The sequence below is a fragment of the Dermacentor andersoni genome, chromosome 4 (genome assembly GCF_023375885.2).
Source record: "Dermacentor andersoni chromosome 4, qqDerAnde1_hic_scaffold, whole genome shotgun sequence".
In the NCBI taxonomy this organism is placed as follows: Eukaryota; Metazoa; Arthropoda; class Arachnida; order Ixodida; family Ixodidae; genus Dermacentor; species Dermacentor andersoni.
Window position 1 is genome coordinate 199,273,509 of NC_092817.1, and position 24,193 is coordinate 199,297,701.

Here is a 24,193-nt window from a genome sequence, read left to right on the forward strand (position 1 = left end):
TGAAACAAGTTTTGTATGAGTAGCGACGTACTCCAACGGGACTTCTATTTCACGCTTCCCAAAGAACACTCGGCACAATCTAGCGCCACTGCCGCAAAGCCTGTGTGTGGCCTCTCAAATGCACAGTGCACCGACGGATGCGAACGCCAAGAAACACGCCACGCGACCAGCACTAGATTAGAGGGGGGGGGGGGCAAAGGGGGCTGCAGCCCAGGGCCCCACCTCGGACAGTAGGAGAAGGGGGCCCATTTATTCTAACCTGCTTAGTATATGGAACCATGGGTAATGAAACTTCGAGCGACATGTATGAAGCGACAAAACCAGAACGAGCAGACGGGGCCCCCCCGCCTAATGTAACAGCATGTGTTTAGCCTGATAATTTGGGGAGAGCTTATCGAGCTGCGAAAACAGGAATCCCCCGCCACCCAGACGGGGCCCTCTTTCTTACGAAGCGAGGTGTGTTTGCTTGGAAGAGTTTTCATGGTTTCCTGTCAGTCCATCTGTCCAGTGCTGTCCGGAGAGGAGGGGCAAGGGGGAAACACCTAAAACATGTAATGTTGGATGAGGACCTAAATCTCCGTTGCTCCTCGTCACCACCACGCCACCCTCCACCTCTCAAATAGTTCCGCCATTGTCCTTCTCATAGAAAAGATGTGCTGCAGTACCCAACAGTGCCTCCCATTCGACTTTTCTTTACCGTGATGGTAATTTGGGCGGGGGAGGACGAGTCCAATAGCAGATGATGATGAGTGTGATGGCAGAGCCTAGGCAGGAAAGGAAAGAAGACGTCACACATGCTTTTGTCCGCATGCCGTGGGGCATGGAATGTTCACTGTTCGGGCTAGGGTTGTGGAAGAGTGAAGGGGGAAGATGGAGAGCTGGACACAAAGGCCTGTCTCCAGGGCCCATTCCTGCCTAGTGGCTGTGCACCCTCGTGCGCGCTTGACGGAAAAAAGTAGGTCAGACTGGCCGCCGAACTTTCCAGAAAGAAGTAGAAAAAGATGACTCAGAGGCGACGAAGGGCACGTAACTTCGTTCGCGCTAGGAGTCGCCCTCTCCCCATTGTTTTCGCGCTCAGCGTCGATGGGGCAAAAGAAAAATCGAGAACCTCTCAGACCAGATGATTGCTTCTAGCCAATAGGAAGACGAGACTGAAATGGGACAAGGAGTGAGTTTGTATGGAGAAGGAGGGAATTTGTACAAGGAACTCTATGAGTATGTGAAGGTCTGCTTTGGTGCTAGTAACAGACAGACGCGACGCGCGTCTCTAAAAGGAAGTTGATCGCGGGCTGCGATTCAGCCCCGAGCCACCTGTTAAGCTTGCATAAGCCCGCCCGCCCGCTGAGGAGCTCCCGGGGAACGCACCACTCTCGGCCAGCCACAGACCATCCAGGCAGCGTGTGCCAGTCATCGGGACGGCCACCGTTGGACGCCTGCGGTCGCGTCGGACTGACGAAGTGCCCGGTGAACAATTAGCATTCATTCATGCGAAAATGCTCGGTCGGAAGCATCAAAGTGGTGCGTCTAAACGAAAGGCGAAGTTAGAAAGAGAAGAGCGTGAAAAGAAGCTACCAAAGATGACAAAGTACCTACTGAATGCAGCTTCCGCAGAGCAGTATGATCACTCTACCCAGAGTCCATGTCAAACTCCCAATAGTACCGACTGTGCTTCTGTGGAGGACTTGCCAACTACATCATCATCAACTGGCAAGAAGCAAGGTTTGACTTATCTTGGTTGTGTGGATCCTGTGAAAACGGTGCCAACCTCGGTCGTCCATATTTCTGAGCAACCGACGCTAACCGAGCCCTGTCCTGTTCCTGAGTCAGCAACGTCTATGCTACTTGGCCGGGCCCCTGCCACAGAGCTCCAGGTGTGCAGTCCACCCTGCCCGATTTCTACTACTGCTGATCAACAGGTGCCAAACCTCCCCGATGAGCCTCCTTCTACTGACGAGCGCCAGGAAACAACACTCCAAGAACCGACTCACTTGTTTCCTGTTAGTTCGGCTTCAAATAGTCATGTTCCCACCCACAAAGTGTGCCTCGAGAGGATGAATGAGACGGCTTCTCGTTGCGGCAACAGAGAAGTACAGACACCCCCGCAGCAAGAGGTACGTTGCAAGATTCTCCGAAGTGACCCTGCTAAGTGGCCGGACATTACTACTGACAGCTTTCGGAGTGTATGCCTTGAGAAAGGGCCATTGTATATTCAAAGTAGGGCAGAAAATTTTCTGTCTTCCGAACCGCAATACAAAACTAAGAAATGCTATATGTCACCTTATCTATTCGTGCGAAAGGCTGTAAATGGGGAGGCGTACGAGCGACACTTGTTAATGTACTCAGAGTCCAAAGGTTCCGTTTACTGTTTCATGTGCAAACCATTTTCGATTTCAAGCAACCCCAGTGCTTTCACCACGCACGGCTTTTCTGATTGGAAAAGAACAGAAGAAAAGGTTTGCGCACATGAAAATAGTGTCGAGCACCGGAACTATGTGGCAGCATGGCTCGCCCGCTCTAACTCAAGCAGCACAATTGACAAGGAGCTGGTTAAGCATCTTGTCACTGAGACCGCTTACTGGACTCGAAGCGCATAGTCGTTGTAGTTAAGCTTCTAGCTGAGCGCAACCTAGAGTTTAGGGGCAGTGAGGAGATTTTTGGTTCACCGAGAAATGGCAATTATATGGGAGTGCTTGAGGCCATTGCCAAATTTGATCCCTTTCTAGAGCAGCACATCAGACGCTACGGGAAAAAGGAAAAGGTCACCCATCGTATCTGCCAAAAACCATTTGTGATGAATTTATTGAGCATAAGGCAAAGGCTGTCAAGGAACGTCTTGTTGACGAAGTGACATGCGCAAAATACTTCTCTTTAATTGTTGATTCGACTCCAGACCTTACTCACGTCAGTTGTTTTACGATACCATATAGATGGGAAAGTGTACGAACGCTTTCTTGAATTTGTTCCAATTGAATTGCATACCAGCTTGTATCTTTTCGATACCCTGATGTCCCTCTTGATGACCAATGGCATCATAATTGATGATTGTAGGGGCCAAGCTTATGCTAATGCGAGTACAATATATGTCAGGAAAATACAAAGGACTGCAAGCTCAGATGAAACACCTGAACGAATTGCCAGTCTACGTCCCGTGTGCTGGTCATTCCCTGAACTTAGTTGGCACGTGTAGCATTGACAGTTGCCTTGAGGCAGTCAAATTTTTCACTGTAGTTCAGAGACTGTATGTGTTCTTTGCTGCCTCAACTAAGCAATGGAGGTATCTTTTGGACAGCATGGGTGGAACTGGCCAGCAGGTTGTTTTGAAAAGTCTCTCTGAGACCAGCTGGTCAAGACACGCTGAATCACGTAAGGCCATTCTGAAAAATTTCAGTGCAGTCTTGTGTTGCCTTGAAGCTATATCATAGAACGAGGAAGAAAATGGTGACACTAGAAACGAAGCGCACTCTCTCTTCAAGTAAATGACAAAACTAGAGACTGCATTCATGGCGATTTTCTCGAGTGACATCTTGGAGCGCTTTGCCAAAACGAGCGTAGCACTTCAAAAACCAGGCCTAGACATTTCAACTGCTGTAGACCTGCTGAGCTCTCTAGAAGGCTTTGTTAATTCTTTGAGACCTCTCTTTGATACCTTCGAAGAGAGAGCACGCATGCTAAGTACTAATCAATGTTATCAGGATGAGGGCAAACGCATCATTTTGAGTAAGCACCAGGACGGAAAAAGCGATAGTGCACTACAAGGTAGAAAAAAGTTTATCGTAGAGACCTACAATGTTGTACTTGACAGTCTAGGCTCTGCTTTGCGAGTGCGAAAGGCTGCCTACAGTGAACCCCGTGAAAGGTTCGGATTCTTAAAATTGCTGACAGAAGTTGGGAGTGAGGCCTCCCCTCTCTGGCACAGCAGGCTGAGAAGTTGGTGAAAACCTACAACTATTTACTCGTCTCTGTCCTTTTCCTACTTTCATGCACTACGCAAGCACCGCCGTTATGAACTGGTATTGCACTATCTTCAGGATCGACCCACATATGGGAAGTTCTTAAAGCCTGCTTCACTTCCGTCGTGGGTCGGCCAGGCATCGTGCTACCTTCATGATCGGCCCACGCATGAAAAAATGTTGGTATACGCACGGACGCGGTCTGCCAGATCCTAGCCATAGACAGCTTCGCTGTAAAATAGGCTGCTGCTGATGATGACATTCCCAGTGGCATACACCTAGACCTAGTTACACAATTTGGAGTCAAACACCTTCACTGAAGAGCAACACACACGCAGTGGCACATACCCACTGACCCAAGTTGGCATCAAGGAGAATCAGTGGAGACAAGCACACATACCTAGTCCCACATCTAGAGTGACCCATGTCGGCACGAAAGAAGGGCGGCACTTATGTACAGGTGCGGCCACTGCTAGCAAGAACACGGGAGCCCGTGGCATTGCTTTGCAAGCACCACCACCGGCGTCTCGTGAAGTCTTGGCAGATGACTCACTATAGCAGAAGACTCACCGCGCTTTTCTCCAATCGCTTTGATTGTGCCTGCACCACAAGACTTCATGAGGCACCGGTGGTTGGGCACTCTTCAGAGCAATGCCACGGTCCCCGTGTTTCCACTAGCAGTGGCCATGCCTGTACGCATTGCCACATACTCCGTGAGCCAAGTCGGTCTGATGGTTGGTTTTGAACCCTGTTACCTCAGCACAGCAGCCTGATGCACTCAGGCTACCTACCCAGGTAGACAGGAAAACAGACCATCATCATCATAAGCCTATTTTTTATGTCCACTGCAGTACAAAGGCCTCTCCCTACAATGTCCAATTACCCTGTCTTGAACTAGCCAATTTTAACTTGCACCCGCAAATTTCCCAGTTTCATCACCCCACCTAGTTTTCTGCCATCCTCAACTGTGCTCCCCTTCCTTTGGGACCCATTCCCTAGCTCTAATGGTCAACCGATCATCTACGATATGCATTACATGGCCTGCCCATCTCCATATTTTTCTTTTAATGTCAACTATAGTCATGTACAACTTTAGAAAAAAGGGGAGGCCCCGCCCAGATGACCGAAGCGCGACAGCCGATTGCCTCCGCGAGTAAAGTAGTCCTGTCCAAAAAATTGTGCTTTTGAAACGCGCAATTCTTGGTATAAATACAGACTTTAGTATTCTGATGACTGGTTTAGTAGAGCTCTCCCGTGCTACAGCACATGCCGGATTGCGAGAGAAAAATAACCCTGTGTGTTCTACAACGTTGCCCATCGTCTGCTCTTTAGCTTCATTGCAAGTGGCAAAAGTAGAAAGAACAGCTCTGCATGGCTTTTGCGCTTATTTACAAGTACAAGGCACATTTACTACTCGTTTTCCGAGCTTAAAATGATTCAGTTGCTATTGAGCAAGTACCTATAAAAAACAATGCATTTATAGCAACCATTACAAACCTGGGGCGAGAATACAGTCGAGGCAGGAAACATACAAAGATGCTTTATTCATTGTTTTAAATTGTATAAAATTTATATATTTTTTTGGTATTGTGTTTTCACAAATTCTTTTCCTTTTCACTTCTCTTTTTTTTTTTGCGAGCCTGCAATTTAGCCAGTTTGCGCAAGGCATTCCGTGCGAGTCTGCCATGGAGCCCAGTGAGGTGACATCGGAATGCGATCCTTTGTTGCCGAACAAGCCTCGTGTCGCCTCGATGTCCACACCACCAAGGAGCCTCGACAAGAAGAACAAGAGTGGCCACATCCTAAATAGCGATTAACGCAACATGATCCTCCACTGCTACACATAATGGCGTAACAGGGAGCCTGAACGCAGCGTGGAGCACACGACCAAGTTTGTCGCCAAAATGTTCGGTGTCAGCGAAAGCACAGTGTTCAAGGTAAGGAGGGAGTTCAAAGTGTCGCATATTTCAGGTGGCAAACTGCCGACACCCTCGCGAAAGCGCACACAAAATGCAGAGAAAAGAAGACGCAGCACGAAGTATGACAGCTTCACGTTGGGCGCACTGAAGTCATGTGTGCATGATTTCTCTCACTGCAACGAGATACTGACGGTTGAGAAGATAACTAACGAGTTCTCGAAGCATATGGATCTCCCACCACTGAAGCGGTGTACTGTGCTTCGCGTGCTTGTCGAGATCGGATTCAAGCACGAGAAGAGGAGCCGCAATTCGCTGCTTATCGACCGGGATGACATCGCTGAATGGTGGAAACGCTACCTTCGTGACGTGGAATGCTGCCGGGCGGAAGGCTGAAAGATCTTTTTCCTGCACGAGACATGGGTGACGGTGGGACACACTCGTTCGATCGTATGGGCAGACACCGTGGTGCAGAAGCGCGGATGCCTGTACGCTTGAGCAAATGGCCTGTCGACGAGTCTGAAATAACCTTCTGGAAAAGGGCAGCGCCTGACTGTGGCGCATATCAGCAGCGAGGATGGCTTCGTCGATGACTGCTTGGATGTATTCCAAGGCCAGAAAACTGGCGACTACCACGAAGAAATGGGCGGCAATCGCTTCAAGGGATGGTTTAATGACGTTCAGCAGAAGTTGCCAGCTGGTAGCGTCATTGTTCTGGATAATGCAGCTTATCATACCCAGCGGGAAAAGAAACTACCAACAACAGCTTGGAAGAAGAAACAAATACAGGAGTGGCTCAAAAGCAAAAACATCACCTAGAGCGAAAGGATGGCGAAAAAGCAGCTGCTTGAGTTAGTAGCATCTGTAAAGTCATGCTTTCTGAGCTACATTGTAGACAATGCAGCTGAAAGGGCTGGTTGCATTGTACTCAGGCTTGCACCGTACCACTGCGAATTTAATCCTATCGAGCTCGTGTGAGCAAAGGTGAAAAATGGCATCGCTGCTGACAACAGAGACTTCAAGCTGTCCACGGTCGATGTCCTGAGAAAAAATATCAAGCATGTAACGGCGGAAGACTGGAGGAAGAACATTCACCACGTGATGGATCTGGAGGCAAAGTTCAGGCTTGACACGTGACCACATCCAACAAATCATCATCTAACTGGGTGAAGGTGACACTGAAGAAACAGACTCCGACTGTGAGCTGCCCGGCATTGAGCCACTTGATGAAGCATAACAGCTTCTTATTAATGAAAGAACAGCCATTATTAGGGCTACCAAAATTTTGCCAGTGGGTTCGCAGCAGCCAACCATTCTCCTGTGACCTCTCAAATAAATAAGCAGTTCATTTGGTGACATATTCTTTTTAATGGAAGCTCAATTCTGAAAAAGCAACATCCTGCACATATCGTGCTCAATTTAAGTATTACTGGCATGGAAATGTGCTCAAATGCTAGAAAATCTGAATGCAAATACAGTCATTAAGCCTGAATAACTATGTGTGGCCTAAAATGCTTATTCGGGTAGCTACTGTCCAGCTTGACATGAAAAAGCAGTAAACGCAAAATTGAGAGCCACTGTTAGCAGCCTGCACACCAAGCACATTCATGTGGTTGCATTGTTTATTTTGGTTATCTGGCTCAGGCAAATAATGCAAATAAGAGAACAATTATAAAACATCATTAGCTTAGTGGGGCCCAAAGTGCTCACTAGGGCAGCCATTCTCGGGTTGACGGGCCCTATGGTGAAGTAGCAGCAGCTGAGGTGAAATTGACCGCCAATGTTGGCAGCCTGCATGTCGAAAGGAAAACAATAGCAGTCGTGTTGGAGCCATTGTCAAGCTTTACATGCCTCTAAAGGCCAATACATGCAGCCAAGCAATAACAACAACACACCGTCAGCTCGGTTTACGCCACCGCACAGTCAATGTTAATTTCATCAAGCCACTTGAACAAATAAGAGCAATGTAGAGTGAGATGCCTCTGTTAGGTGACCTGCTTCCAGGTAGTTATGCTGCCCCTGCTGTTCTTTCCAGTCTGTTGAGATGAATAATGCCAATGTCAAAAGGACCAAAACACTCTATTGGGCAGTGTTGTGCCCGGCGGCTGTTAAGAGGGGGAATGCCATCCCTGCGACATGCAGCTGTCACGCTTCATGCTACGATTTTTCATACCTGTCAGCAGCCCAAATTGGCCTGTCCATGCTGGAGTGACGGTCCGTGCAAGGCTACATTTCTTGTCACCTGTCAGCCACACAAACTGGCATGACCATGCCGGGGATTGGAGTCAGCGGGCATTTTCCCTTACTTTCCCTGTTTGTGCCCAGTGATCTGCATCCTTTTTCGACCCCGGCGCACCGAAAGGGGCACCAGCTCACCAATAACATTGGCACACTGTAAGGGCAACCAGCTCCCCGACGCCGGGATTGGTCTCCTGATGCCACCTGTCTCCTGACACCGGATTGGTGGAAACCATGAACAATCACGACGCAGGCATAAAAAACGGATCCAGATGGCTGAGGAGGAGGACGCTTGAAAACAGTGTGACTCGGACATGCTAAGACACTACCATAGTGTGCTCTGATAGTTAGAGTCATTTTGTAATCTCAACCATATACCTTTCTCAATATATTTCTTTTTCTTAATTGTCTTAAACATTGCTAGGAACCCTTTCTTCCAGCACCTGGCACGGCACCATCGATGGAAACTTTGTTGGCCGCACGGACCCCCGACTTCGCAAAAACCTGCTTAAAACAAACTAATGGTTAAGGAGTAGTTGTGATTAACCCATAACCAAGCCTCCATAGAGCCTAATGTACTGACTGAATGTTTGAGCCATGCTTACCATGATCACTTTTTGCTGTGTAAAGAGTGACTAAGCTTTCTTGACTTGTGGTGCAGTTGACGCCGTGATATGCTGCTAAAAATCTTCTGTCCTATTGGAAAGTGCATAGACCAGTCGAAGAATAATTCTGGCTTTGGCATGGGTGCAGTGATACCTCTCGGAAATGCATGAGGGCATGGCGGCAGCCTCAGTTGAAATGATAGCCTCTGAAGCATGGAGGAAGTAATACACTAGGAGGGAGCGTCACATGACAACCTAGTCAAAAAAATATAGAGGAGAAGTAGGCCCTACTCACATGATAGACAAGCGGTACATTCTAATCGGCTCGCTTTGGTTGCACCTGCTGCGGGAGGGTTCGGAATAGGTGCACATGGTAGGGCGTGACAAATGCACATTGATGTTAGTGAAGTGTCAAGCATGTTAAACAGTAGAGTCCGCGTTTGTCAGTGAGGTAATGCACCGCGCCACCCCACGTTACGTAGACGCGGCTCACCGCAGCAGACAGGATAGTGAACGAAGGCATCGGGTAACCAGAATTGTGCCCAACAAACCAAGGACCACCTCAAGCACGACTGGTCGCAAATTGGGATGGTTTCAGGGAAATGAGGAAACCTTTTGTCCAGCAAATGTGTGCAGGCAACCAAGCGACCCTTCCGAGAATGATTCGTTGTGTTTGAGGACGTCTTCTGAGATACAATCATGCCTTTCACCCCTGCAAACATGAGCAGGCGATTAAGCGAGCGTCCAGGGCCCACAGCGACTGCTTACCCATGGCCCATGGCAAAAAAATTTGTCTCTTCTTGTACCATATTTACTCGGATAATGATTGCACTTTCTTGTAAAAAAAATTTACTACAATTGAGGGGTGCGATCATTACGCGGGTTAAATTCCCCCTAAAAGAAACATTTTCTTTTTTCATCCCGCATTTACTGCGGGATGACAAGCAGGCAGCTGCCGCTGTCAGCGCGGAACACCAAAACAAAAATGACGGCCGGCGGAACAAGCCGAACGCGCCGAACGCGATTATTTTTCTTCTCGTGAGTACATTACGTGCATTGAAACAGTTTCTTCCGTATCAGTAATGAATAATATTGTTAATATTGGCAAGTTTGCGACAATAATGTAGTGATGTCCACTTTGAGGGGACAGAAACAGAGATGGGTGCACTTAGCTGCCATTGACATAGAAACACATGGCAGGCATGCTGCGGAAACTGTGGCATTTGTCGTCACTGCTATCCTAATACGGCACGTTTCTACTAAGGGTGGGCAAATATCTTAGCTGCATTCCAAGCGTCAGCGTATGAATAGGGTACACTTCTAACGTATCAGTGTAAATGTGGCCACTATCGTTACCGATCGCGATTTGTTGCGTACCCACAAGTGCAGATGAGAAGAATTGAAAGGCGCCCTTTATGTTGATGTTGTTGACTAAAACCATTATGAAGCCTACAAATAATAAAGCCGAGGCAAGTTTGGTTGTAGCTTTCTTTTTCATGGAAGTGTGGAAAGTGATGAAATAAATGAAATGGGGCATCTGCTTAAGAATGTTTAGTGCATGCAGACTGCTTGGTATGTCTTCAATAGTCATTCACGTAGCATTCGACAGATCGTAACCGCGATCATCATTAGCTAGGCTTGGCACACGACATATCGCTGCGACAAGTTCAGGGTGCGACCATTATACGGGATAGTAAAAAAATCACAATTTTGACAACAAAATTCAAGGGTGTGATCATTACGCGAGTGCAATCATTATCCGATTAAATATGGTACTTAAGGATGGACTAGAGAGCCGGGGACCCCAAACATATTTAAGGCTGTGCCAGCCCATCGTTAAGGCAGACGGTTCCCGTTGAACTGTCATTTTGCTCAATGTCTTCAGCCTTTCAGCAGACCGACAACTTAACGGGCGCGTCTCAACAGCGTAACGAGGTCGCACCACACAATCTTACAAAATAGTGCATGTAAGTCAAAAGGAAAGGTGATAATTTCCACATTTAGAGCCCAGGCCTCATGCCAATTATTTCTCTCAAAACGAAATAAACACAACAGAGCCTTTTACAAAGTCAAAAAGGAGACAAAAGATGTTGCGCAAGACATCTCCTCTCTTCCTAGGAGTAATACACAGGGACAAAAATCGGCAAGAAAATATGCACCGCAGTTTAAGGTGCACAACAGGTGACTTGACAAAACTTAAGGAGTGCGTGGGGAAAATAGATAACGCTCGGGCATTCTGGACAGGTTTTGAGGCAAGAGTGCTGGCAACTCCACTAATCACGATGGTACAGCGCAGTCCACTTACAACGATACCACATACAACGATATATCAGTTATAACAATAAGTTGAGTTAAGAGTATCAACTTATGCATTAGGGCTATGAGAAAGAAAGCCATATAGTGTCACAATATACCGTATGTATTCGAATCTAGGCCGATAGTTTTTCTTCGTCAAATAATGATATATCAAACTCTAGTGTCGGCTTAGATTCGAGGATGTTAAAAGACACGCCAGTTTCTAATTGAAAATAATAAATTTGGTGCAAGCTGGCGCAATCCAGAAAAGTCAGTATCGCAGCCGCTATTACCTGCACCAGTAGCCAACTGAAGTATACGAGCGATGTCGCTATTTTGACCTGTGCCACATCGGCGTGCAGCGTGGCCCATAGAGTGGCGTTATTGGCACCAAACAGGCGATGCAGCTATAATGACGCTTTCAAACGAGTAATTGTGCTAGCTGTAGAGGCATCATCAAACGTTCAGGTCAGGTGGGACTTTGGCATCGATGAGAAAAACGTCCGTTGTTGGAGGGGTAACGAGTGGGGGGAGGGGATTTTTTTTTTTTTTTTTTTTTTTTGCCACAACGAGATGACAGTGATAAGAAAAATAAGCATGCGATAACAGAGAGGAGCTGTTCACCGAGATTGCGCTGCGTTTCGATGCGTGCGAGCCGTGCCGCATTGTCTGCGCATGCACAAGCGCATGCTCGCGTCCGGGTGCAAGCTTGATGATAACGTGTTCATAACCTAAAGCGATCTCAGCATGTTCATATTAAATAAGTGCTGTTTTCATTTTGTGAATGCTGTCCTCGCTTTTTTGTTCGGCCTACATTCAAGGTAAGTTTTTAAAATTTTTTCTAGGTTCAGACATTCGGAGGTTGTCTTTGAATCAGGGATGGCCTAGATTCGAATAAGTATGGTAATATTCACTGTATATCGGATACAACAATCAAAACTTTGCATTCTGGATGGCATTCTTCATGCAAAATAATGTTACATTTGCGTTGTTAAGTTCCCCTCAGATGAATGGTGCCGACACGGGGCGAAAAGTTTGTCTACTTGAGTTCATATCTGCCGCCATTATCCCACAGCGCGTCCCAACCATGCGCCGATTGCAAAAGCCATGGAGAGCATCATCAGTTGGCACAGCGCGCCACATGATGGCATCAGCTGCTTCGTGTGAACATCACCCCGCGATTGTGCTCTACTGTGCTATGGAGCTATGCTCCACGTGTGAAGAGAGAGAGAGAGAAAAAAAGCAAAAAGCGAAGCTGCGGCCAACCTTTCTACACTCTCAGCGAGTGTGGAATTGTGCCATGGAAGCAGCCCCAAAGCCCCAGATAGCCCGATTAGCAAAATGTGGTGCCGAAAAAACGCAAAGCTGTGTCGTTTGAGACGAAGCTGCACGTTTTGCAAGACTCAAAGAAGTGTGAGCGCACGTGGCAGCGCCGCAATCCTGACAGCAGCAACCAGGGGCCATGCCGATCAACGGAAAAGGCAGGCTTTGTGTGCCAGAAAGAAACCCCCATGATAGTGAAACCAACATGGTGGAAGCCTCTGACGTTACCAAGCTCTGGGAGCACATCTCTACTGACAACGAATCAGGTGGTGCTTTGATGGCAGAGTTTTGAGTGCACATAGTGCTGCCTCATTCTGTGAAGAGATAGCCGACGGGACGATCGTTGTCGCGGCAGACGGCTGTGTTGTGTAATGGAGGCGACAACGGCAGTGGCCGTGACGACTACCCTTTTTTGACGCTCCTTTTTTGATGCTCACTCTGATTGAGTCGCTCATTGATCTCACACAAACTAAATTATTGCCGCCAGTGTTCAAGTAGCAGCTGGACGTGATGCACATTGCTGTTGTGAAACTACCACGAAAGCAAGGGCAGATTTCTGACTATTTCAGCGTGCATAATGCTTCACCAGCTATTTAGAGGTATAAATAAACATTTTATTTTTCACTGCCTACGTGTCACGTCTATTTTTTTGCTCAAGTATAATATCTGGTTTAGGAGCATCAAAGGTAGTATGTACGTTCAGTATTTCTTTTTTTTTTTTAACGGCAGTCTAGATAAGCAATGATCAGTTATAACGATCGGATTTTTCGGTCTTCCTGATATAGTCATAATTGGACTGCACTGTAATCGCAAGTGATGCTTTGAAAATTCTGTTGTCATGGTTCAGGTGCCCCAGCCTTTCTGCATGTTTCAAGGCAATGCATATGAAGCGAACAACGATGCGCTCGGTAACTGAAGACCACCTGTTACTTCCTACGTGCCTCCATGCCTGTGACGACAGGCGCCTCCAAGTTACCACGCAGCAAACACTCCTGAATGGTCCTGCAACTATGTGGGCCGAATACTATCCAAGAGGCACTGCGCACGGGGCCCAATAGAGAAGGAGGGGCTTGGCTTGTCGAGGCTGGCCGAGTCAAGTGACACTCCCTCCTAGTTTTTTTTTTTCCTTCCTCCATGCTCTGACGGGCAAGCCCGTATGGCCTGTTGCCGCCAGCCCTATCTTGACAAGCATCTTCACCTATCTGCTCTGCACCATGTGTGTGCACAGTGGCTCTGGAAGCCTGCTGGCAAGCGCGCACACACTTACACTAAGCTATGTGGCACAAGGATGACATGCGTTCCTTAGGCAACACACAGCAAACAAATTCAGCGTGGTGACCGGCACCACATGGCAGTGGGCACCATTTCAAATAACCGTTGCCGATCCTCACTCCACAGGCCATTGCACAAACACACACATGAATTGGGGAAGGTTTGACATGCAGATAGATCACCTGCCCTGCCGCTGCGCTCCCTACCTAAGTTTCGAAATTGCCTGTCCTCGCAGTCAACCGAAAGAGCTGCAAAATTCCTTTTCACTGCATTAAAAAGGAAAAAGAAAAAAAGAAAAGCTTTTTAGCATGTATTTTAGTTAATACTTACTGTGTTGCAATCTTTTTGTTCCTGGGGGTGCCCATGAAGAAATGCAAATTTGTACTTGTTAATGAGTGTGTACAATTGTTTAGTATGTAGTTATGCTACACTCCTTCCAGGTACAACTACCACGTTCATTATGAGCTGCAACACACGAGCTGTGCCCGGAGCGATGCTCTTAATAAAAAAGCGGAGAGGGTTTCCCCATTACAGCAATGTGCATACCTCCAGGCTTTCTGCCGTCTGCTTTCTCTTTTTTCTCGTGGTATGATAATACACTGGCCTTTCGAGCAGCTATCACTTCATCAGGAAAAAGAAAGAAGAGAGAGAGGGAATAGTTACAAAGCTAGAGCCGCAGCGCTCCATGACAAAGCACACCGCATTATATGGCATGGGGGTATGCACATCGCTGAATTAGCAGAACCCTCTTCACATTTTTCTCTCACATCACAGCTCAACCGAATGCAACAGCACATGTTAACCAGTTTGCACCATGCACAGATAGCATGGCTTAAACAACACTGCAGTTCCTTTCGCCAGCACACACATGCTAAAAGAAACTTCTGTCCTCCGGTTTCTCTATACAGTAAGTGCTGACACAAGCACACAGAAAGATAAAGAATGTGGGATGAAGCAGGGAGTTGGTGATTATAGAGTTTCTTACTACATTACCTAGAGGGAAATCTGGCGCTGCTGCGGTGTGGTATGCATGGGAATGCCGGTATATTGTGACTTTGGATTGGCATCGTTCTTGGGGAGACAGGACACCTTGAAGACGCGCTTGGCAAGCACCGTTCCGTCTGTCACAATGGTTCATTTTCTACTAAAACAGCACGTGAAAAGCTGTTTTGGTTTTATTATTACGCAAAAACATGTTTTGTTTAACTATGAGAACTTGTTGTTGCATGTATGATTATATCTTATGTAAAACGTATCAGCAGGCCGCTAAACTTGGAGGACAGATGACAAGGTTCGTGATCGCTTTGAAACAGTTTGTCGTCTGTTCTTGCTTTTGTTCGCTTCGTCATGCATTGTAGGTGAGTAAAGATGTAATATGCGTGAATGGAAACATTTTATGAAGGTTTTACTTTGAGAATGCGTTATTCGTGTAGCCATATCCACGTTTTAGACGAAGCCTCATACAACACCAGCCAACACGAGCCTCGCAGACACATATACCGTCATTCCCATGACAGCACGAAGCCCCCTTAAAAAACTCCCATAGACGGTGGTGCCAGATTTCCCTCTAGGTAATAGGAAACATTGATTGCGCTTTCTAGACAATCACATGTAAGAAGACAGGACAGGCGCAACCTCCCTCCCTCTAGGTGTTATAGTGAGAAACTATATGTTGGTGATGTCAGGTTATTCTGCCAAAGCGGAAATGAGCAGTGGTTCCAAAGGGCACCTGCACTGACCAGGAGTGCCCCATGGACGCCGCTGCCTCGGAGGTTCGGAGCATACTCGGACAGGTCCACCGTTCGCAGCCACTCCATCACCCGGTGGTTGGTCCACAGAGACACGTCCAGGGGGCTGTACTGCTTGCACTGCATTCACGCCACACACGGACGGGCAGTCACGCCACAGAAGAAAAGTGATCTTTTTTTGGTAGTTAAAAGCTAACTGCTATGGAACTTTCACTTTGGTTGCTCGGTTACAGAGTCAATATACTGAACTCAAAGGGGGTTGTAAAAACAGCTCGATATACTTATAGCTTGAAATATAAAGTGCGTCTGTCTGAAGCATACCTGAAAACTCCCCATGTCTAGGACAGTTTAACTCAAAAGCTAACTGCGATAGAACTTGCACTTTGGTCGCTTCGTTACAGAGTCAATCTCAGATACGTATACTGAACTTAAAGGAAATTGGAAGAACAGCTCTATATACTTATAGCTTGAAATATAAGATATGTCCATCTGAAGCATACCTCAAAACCACACACGTTAGGACAGTTTACCTAAGTTGTGAAAATGGATAATTTTACAATTTATTTTGCCAAGGCTGCATGAATGCACAAAGCATTTAAATTTTTTGCACATGAATGCCACAAACCACTATCTGATATATGCAGCATCAACTATGTGTGGGCAGTATGTACATGCTATCGAAGCAATTGTGGCAAAGCTGCAGGGATTGTTGTCTCATTTTCTTTCTAAAGAGCACCTTAGCGGGCAGTGTGTGTGTGTGCAGCTGGTGGTTAGTAGATGTGACTCAAATGCCACCACAATGCCTCAGAAAAATTGAGTGCCTGGTATGCCTCACCTAAGCTAGGAGGTCATGCCAAGGAGCCATGCCGATTCTGAACATTTTAGGTTCTGCATCATTTATGGCAACTGGTAATACCAGAGTTTTTCTTTCAGTATTGTTATCAAAAACGTCAACTTTTTCCTACATTTCTGTAGCGCATCCACCAACATTACAAAAGTAAAATTTTACACGGAGGCTGTTCCATACCTACACTATTTTTGAAACTTACGTTTTTACATAGCACAAAATTTTGTTGCAGTTGGCCTTTGAAAAAGAAGCACAAAAAACAGTGAGGCTGAGAAAGTAACACAGGACAGAGGCCCGATCGGGAATCGTTTGGAGTGCGCGATCGGTTCACACGCAATTGGCCTAGGTCACGCCGACTTTGTTGGCCGCTCGAAGTCAACGTGACCTAGGCCGATCGAGCACAACGCAACGAAATGCGTGCTCCGAACAATGATCCCCGATCGCGCCCCAGGTGCTCACTTAACAAATTATCTTTACTAGAAAACATCACATCTATATACTACAAAAACACCTCTGGCTCCCAGACATACAGAAAGTGAAAGCTAAGTTGCGTGGGTGTTCCAAATAGGATCGTGCCAACCAGCTAGTGGGACACTGTAGAGAGAATAAATGCAACGCCAATGTACTTTGTGGCACATTTTATGAATGGATAATTTGAAAGTAGTGCTGGTCTTAGGATGTCGGCTAAACAAACATGACTCAACAACTCCTTGGCTCCAATTTCGCAAGAGGCAAACATCACCGGCTCTCACGCACACGAGTGAGTTATCGTTTGGGTATGTTCTAGTAGTCCTCTGTTCAGGTGTTTACTCTTGCTGTCGGCATGCAGTCTATATAGCGGGTCAATTTATTTCATTGTTTTTCATAATGTTTTACACTAGGCACATTATTCAAGGGTGTGGATAGGTGCTTTTCGAGCATGCTAGACATGACTTACTAGTTGATGTCCTCATATCTGATGTTCCTTAACAAATTTACAGACATGTGTGAAAACGTTTTTTCTTTTTTGCTTTTTGTGAGAGGCCCTCGTTTCTCCTGAGAAGAGTTCTCATGCAAATCTACATTCTGTAAAGTTGACAAAACTCACCGGAGGATCGACAATTAATTCCTGATCTGTTCCGCAAACAGTTTGGCTTTTGCGATTCTGAAGGTAGAAGCTACAAATTAAATTTTCAAAAGACACAATTCAATGGTGCTATTAGGAGATACCTATGCATAATACGGGAGTGCTACCAGTTGTCCTGTGGCAATCATAAGGTCAGCTGGCACATCTCCTCCACCTCATTTTCAAGTTCACGTTTTGTTGATGTCACGATTGTCCTTCCAAGGTGTTACATCAGTAACTACCCACTTGCAATCCTAGACGCAAGAGCAGCTGCACATAAGGATGGTGGTGAGCACGCACAGATGTGAAGGTTGCACAATGATAGTGCCCACATTTCCCCACTCCAAAGGAGTAACAAAAATAAAATGGTTATACTAGGCAGTGGAAGGAGGGAAAAATAATGCATGAAAAAATTGCTCTGCATTGCACAGTGGCTTATTGTTATACAATATGAAAAAGACACACATACAATGGACAAAGAGGCAACCACCAAGAGCGGCACAATGCCTGCCTAATTTCTTAGGAAGGAAAGGATAGAAAAAAAAAAAAAAGACGCTGGAGGTAAGAAGAAGGGAAGCAAGGAGGAAAGGAAGATTACAGATCACAAAGAGTCAAGTAAAGCAATGACAAAGAATAGACTGTGCACTTATGAACAGAACAAACACCAGAAAAAAACCTAAGAACATGCAGGTTGCAGCAATTACAAGAGAATGCACAATAAATTGAAAAACAAAATTAGTAGAAAGGGCTTCGTCCCTCGCAAGGTCCCTCACAAACAAAAAGCCAGGCCAGTTACTTGTAGGAAAGCAAGCAGCGCACAAGATGCCTGGTCGAGAAGCACAACCACTCGGATAAAGGCAAGGATTGAGGGCCGTACACTGCAGGCCACATAGGCTACAGTCCCTTAGTAGCGACGTGTACTGCGCAACGAAAGCAGCATACTCTAATATAAGGTGCTCAAATGTCTCACAGGAACCACAAAAAGCACACGACGGAGTCTTCACATACCCTTGCCTTGCTCCCAGAGGTAAAATATGCAAGCATCCTACATTTGTAAACTTATGTCACACTTCATAACACAGTGACAAAGTTCTGCAAATGTACCAAATTTAGCAAAGCCTCTGAGAATGCAACACTCCTCTGGTGGTATCCACAGCACAGTGCCTCAGTACCCCAAAGGCTATGCTTTGGCATAATGCACCAGAAGTGTGCAAAACATGGTAACAATTCCATACCAGCTCCTGTAATCACTTATAGCACTGTCAGCAGTAGGTAACAGCATGGCCTTTGAGACTAGCGTCTGTTACCATGAGAGAAATGTCGCTGGGAGGTGCTACGTGAACACCACTTATGACGCCATGTTGCCTCAGACACATGAAATTTGCTGTGCACAAATTGAAATTCAAAGAAAAGACCAAGTTCGTTTTATCGAATACGGAAGGTCAAATGCCCAGGATAGTCAAGAGTCAAGTGTAAACCTTCCATTGGCATCAGGTCATCCGGCCAACAGAACAAGACTGCAGGAGCAAGAGAGAATGAGTGAGGAAGTGTTCTCCTTATCTTGAACACCACCTGTTGGTAAGAGGTGGTGCGGTGAAGCGGACACCCACCTCGTTGGGCAGCGAACGTCGCTTGAGACAGGAGGGGTCAAAGCGGTTCAGCCGCAGCACCTGGATGCCCCGCTTCATGCTCAGGTGGTGGAAATGGTTGGTCACCTTTAGCCGCAGCAAGTCCTCCTGTAACGTGTCCAGCAGGTCAGGAATGCTTAACATCCTGCAAATCACTCATGACGTCCTGCAACGACCAGCCATTGTCTGCCCCTCACGAAGTAGAGTGCCAAACGGATCGAATTCATTCTCTACGCATCTTTGGCGTGGCAGCAACTAGCATTAATTGGAACGTTCACTTGTCATTTCCTAAGCCGAGTGCGGAGAGGGACGCACCACGGTGAGGGCGTTCAGCACGGCTCCGTCAACTAGTGCCTCGGCAAAGGCGTCCTTGTACTGGGGCAGGCCCACGTCGTCGAGCCAGCGCAGTACCCAGGATGCGTCGAGCGCGGCCGCTGCCCGGCTTAGCTCGCTGGCTTCCGGCCGCAGGCAGTCCACTGCCAGCAGGAGCTTCTTGCGGTGCAGGGGGTGCCGCATGCCCAGCTCCTGCACACAAGCACAGCGTCATATCTCCCCAACATATATCTCCTACCGTGTCTACTATTTCGTTTACTATCTAGTATACTAATCTACAATCTCGAGAGAAATCTGGCACTACTGTTAATGCAAGTTTCATAAAGTCCCCTCACCAGGTTTGCGCATTGCAAACAGGCATGTGTAGTGCATGGATCGTGCGAGGTATTATGCCCATATCCAATATGACTCGTGACAACAGCCGGAAGTTCAAATGGCAGCCCGTGTGCTCTTACTTACAATCTGCATCAGAACATACACTGCATCAGAAACATACAAGAGTCTGATGTCCCAGAACAGCGACAATGCTACTACAAAGGTGAGTTCGCACCCCACCAAATGCCCGCATCATTGATTACGAAATGTGACTTTAGTCAATTAGCCAATGCAGAATGCGTTGAACCATCACTGGGATTGTGAAGTGCAGCGAAGAGAAGACGATAAAAAAAAAAAGTCCGTCACATGAACGTGGCATGGTGCCTTGGCTCTGGTATGGGAGAAGCCAGTTGAGGAATTCCTCTGGCTGATACTAGTCAAGGTAAGGCATTGTTATACCATGCCAATTAACGCTGAACTCTAAAAAAAATCGAGGATCTAGAGGCTAAAATTGACAATTTAGCTAAAGACACTTCTGATAAGGTGTTCGGCAGTTTCTTGCTAAAAATGAAAGATTCTGGCATTGATGTTGTGGAATTAAAAAGGAAGTTGAGTCCCTTCAATCAAGTGCACAATACTTGAATCAACTTGTCGAGGAGCTACGCGGCCAAAATGCCTCATTGGTAAAGCAGAACAAAGAACTAAAAACTCAAAACAACTCACTCACTCGTAAGGTCGAAGAACTTGAGCAATACTCGCGCCTCAGCAATGTTGAAATCAAGGGCGTTCCCTGTTCCCAAGGTGAGGACTGCTAGGAAATGCTAGGGAAGAAAGCTGGATGTCCCATATCACCTAATGATCTCGACATTGTTCATTGTGTGCCTACACGGTCTAGTGATAAAAAAAGCATCATTGCATGTTTCTGCTCTCGAACTAAGAAATCTGGCTTCATCAGTAAAGCACGCAAGGCCAAGCTTTGTGTCAGTGATCTAGGTTTCTCAAGCATTTCTAACGCACCTATCTTTGTTAACGATCATCTTAACCCATATAACAAGGCTCTGTTTTCCAAAGCCCTAACACTGAAGAAAGAAAAGAAGTGGATGTTTCTTTGGACTGACAACTGTCAAATCAAGGCTAGCAAGACAGCAGAGTTTTGTGCATCCGTGATGATTCCGACTTGACTAGAATAGACTAATAGCATAGTAACTAGTGTTCATTGTCTCACCGCTTATCATATCAATAACGGCATCTTTCCCGGAACCTAATCAAGTTAACTCTTTCATAAGTGGATTTCATTCCGTCATTAATTTCAATGCTAGAAGTCTTCACAAGCATTTTGATGAGATTGATCATATCCTTTTATCATTTTCTAGCTCATTCTCAATAACTGACTTGACTGAAACTTGGTTATCAGACGATGACAAAAATCTTTATTGCTTCTTCAACTACAATTCAGAATATTGTAACAGATTAACTAGCAGTCATGGTGGTGTGGCGATAAATATCTCTCCTGATCTTACTTATCGCAGACGACATGATCTACACTTACCCATCACTAATTGCGAATCCGTCTGGATTGAAAAAGTTAATTGCTCTCCCTCTATTGACCACAGAGATTTCATATTTCGTTGCATCTATCATTCCCCTTCATCATCAGTTGGTGACTTTTTTTATAATCTTGATCATACTTTACATACCGTTTCACTAGAAAATAAAAATGTCATTATAATGGGTGGCATTAATATTAACCTACTCAACGACACATCACCAACAGTTATTTCTTACACCAGTCTACTACAAAGCTACGGATATGAATGCCTAATTGATGTTCCTACACGACAGGTTCCTAATGACAGAGGGACGCTAATTGATCACGCCCTCTCTAACTTACTAACTTCACCAGGGGTGAAAGTTCTTGATATTGAACAACTGACCATTACCCATTGCTTCTACGTTTTAAATATAACTCGATTCCTTGCCCTCTTCCACACTCTAGATACGTTCTGGACAAAGAGAGCTTCATAACTGCCATTGCTAATATAGACTGGTCTGAAATCAAAACTATTATTAATCCTCAGAAAGCTTTTTCTAAATTTCTTACTGTAATTATATCGCATATTAAAAAGCTCACTTGTAAAAGGAAATGTAAAAAAACCATTGCATTCTCTCACAATCCATGGATGTCTAAAAAGTTATTAGCAGCTTTGCACAAACACGATAACCTGCACAAAAAAACTAGAAAGCAGCCTTTTAATACCAAATTAATTGCCCAATATAAAAAGTTAAAAAACTCAATAAACAGCCATTTAAAAGTGGCAAAACAATTATATCTTGAACAAAAAATCTTACAAGCAGGCAATAACACCAAATTGAAATGGAACATCATCAACTCCTTTCTAAACAGGAATTCTGAACCAGAACAGGTATAAAAAATTATATACAATAACTCAGAGTATAACTCCCCTGTCCAAATAGCCAAAGCCTTCAGCTCCTATATTTTTTCATAATGACACACCCTATCCTACACAAGTAACTCAACTTAATCGTCTCCCTCACTAATTTTTTCTTTTCCCCACAACACCAGAAGAAATTTATAACGTTCTATGTCACCTAAAACCACCGGTGCGGGAATAGATGAAGTTCTACCTGCTACCATTAAAATGATTGCCCACCTAATTTCTGATATCTTGTCTTATATTACTAATTCGATATTCAAGACTGGTGTGTTTCCTAACGAGCTTAAGTGCAGTAAAGTCATTCCAGTTCTAAAAAAGGGTGACAGCACATTAGTACATAACTACCGCCCTATTTGTATATTACATTTTTTCGGCAAAGTTCTGGAGAAATTAATCGAATTGCGTCTAATCAAATATCTCACCAAATTTAATATTCTCTCTTCATGCCAATTTGGCTTTCGTAATGGATACTCCACAGATTTGGCACTCATACATCTAACTGACCAATTTAAAAAAATAATTGACGACGGTCTATTTGCAGGTTCAGTTTTCATCGATCTAACGAAGGCATTTGACTGCATAAACCATAGTATCCTTTTTGCTAAGCTTGACGCTATCGGTGTTCATGACCCTGCGCTCTCACTATTAAAAAATTACTTATCAAACAGAGTTCAGGTTGTGTCTGTGTCTAATGCCTATTCCAGACAATAGACCACTAACATTGGCGTCTCTCAAGGATCCACCTTAGGACCACTACTGCTTTTAATTTATATTAATGATCTACCTTACTGTTTGTCGTCTACTAAGTGCATTCTGTACGCTGATGATACTACCATATTTTCCTCTGATAAAACATGTCACTCCTTATTAACAAGCTAAATACTGATCTAGAAAATGTGTTAAGTTGGTGTAATGCTAACCTATTATCTATTAATGCCACCAAGACTAAGTTTGCTGTATTTTCCTCACATCAACAACATTCGGCATCCTTCCCTTCTTTAACTGTTGGCTCACACTCTATCTCTCCCAGTCCATGCTCATCTTTCTTTGGGATTTCTTTTGACTGCAACTTGAAATATAAAGATCATATTTCTCACGTAAAAAAGAAAATAGCATACGGTATTCGCATTATAATTAAAACTCATCCCTACTTTACACATAATACATTAGTCTCGCTACACCACTCATTCATTCACTCTCATATTAATTACGGCATAATATTGTTATGTAGGAAGACGCAGACGAAAAGCTATATACAAGTATATTTACAAGGAAATACGCCGCACTTGGCCAAGGGGCAACAGCCCGCACTAGCCTCTAATCGTCGTCGTCTTTACACTGCTCGCCTCTTCGTCATCGCAAATACTGTTCCATAGCACTACCCCCGGCGCCAAAAGCGCCGTCCCGGAGCGACGAAAGGTCGGACTCGGAAGCAGTGTCGTAGGCCTTGAGCCTACTGACGTGCATGACATCATTAGATGCCAGGGTAGAGGACGAGGTTGAACTCACAGGAGCAATTTCGTACGTCACAGGCGTCACCTGGCGCAGCACGCGGTAGGGCCCTGTGTATTGCGAAAGGAGCTTTTCTGAAAGTACGACGTGATGAGAAGGCAACCACAGGAGCACGAGCGCACCAGGCGAAAACTGTACGTCACGGTGGCGGCGGGCGTTGTACTGACGGTGCTGAGTGGTTTGCAAAGCCATCAGTTGAGTACGGGCAAGCTGGCGTGCATGGTCACCGAGGGCAATGGCGTCGCGCGCATACTCGCTTGTTGAGATCGCAGCAGGAGGAAGTGCCGTGTCAAGGGGCAAGGTCGGTTCGCGACCATACAGTAGATAAAATGGAGAAAATCCGGCGGTGTTGTGCCGGGAAGAATTATACGCAAATGTGACGTAAGGAAGGGCAATGCCCTAGTCATGGTGGTCCTTGGAAACGTGCTTGGACAGCACATCGGTAAGAGTACGGTTTAACTGCTCTGTCAGGCCACTGGTTTGAGGATGGTGTGAGGTAGTCAGCTTGTGTTGAATGGAGCAGGAACGCACAATGTCGGCGATAACTTTCGAGAGGAAGTTACGACCACGGTCAGTAAGCAGCTGTCGAGGGGCGCCATGAAGCAAGATAACGTCACGCAAGAGAAAGTCCGCAACGTCAGTGGCGCAAC

The 24,193-nt window shown here is 45.8% G+C and overlaps 1 protein-coding gene across 4 annotated transcripts in view; it reads right to left on the reverse strand.

Annotated features, from left to right (window-relative positions):
* The window catches only part of Liprin-beta (liprin-beta 1), a 120,295-nt gene that overhangs the window by 19,735 nt on the left and 76,367 nt on the right, over positions 1-24,193 (reverse strand). For 3 of the 4 annotated variants that reach the window (XM_055074830.2, XM_055074828.2, XM_055074829.2), the window contains 4 exons: positions 19,243-19,452; positions 18,910-19,035; positions 15,339-15,467; positions 7,577-7,657 (listed from right to left, as the gene is read on the reverse strand). In XM_055074830.2, coding sequence (XP_054930805.1) covers positions 7,577-7,657; positions 15,339-15,467; positions 18,910-19,035; positions 19,243-19,452 — 546 coding nt within the window. The remainder of the gene's footprint in view (positions 1-7,576; positions 7,658-15,338; positions 15,468-18,909; positions 19,036-19,242; positions 19,453-24,193) is intronic. The other variant, XM_050185382.3, reaches the window with a different exon arrangement.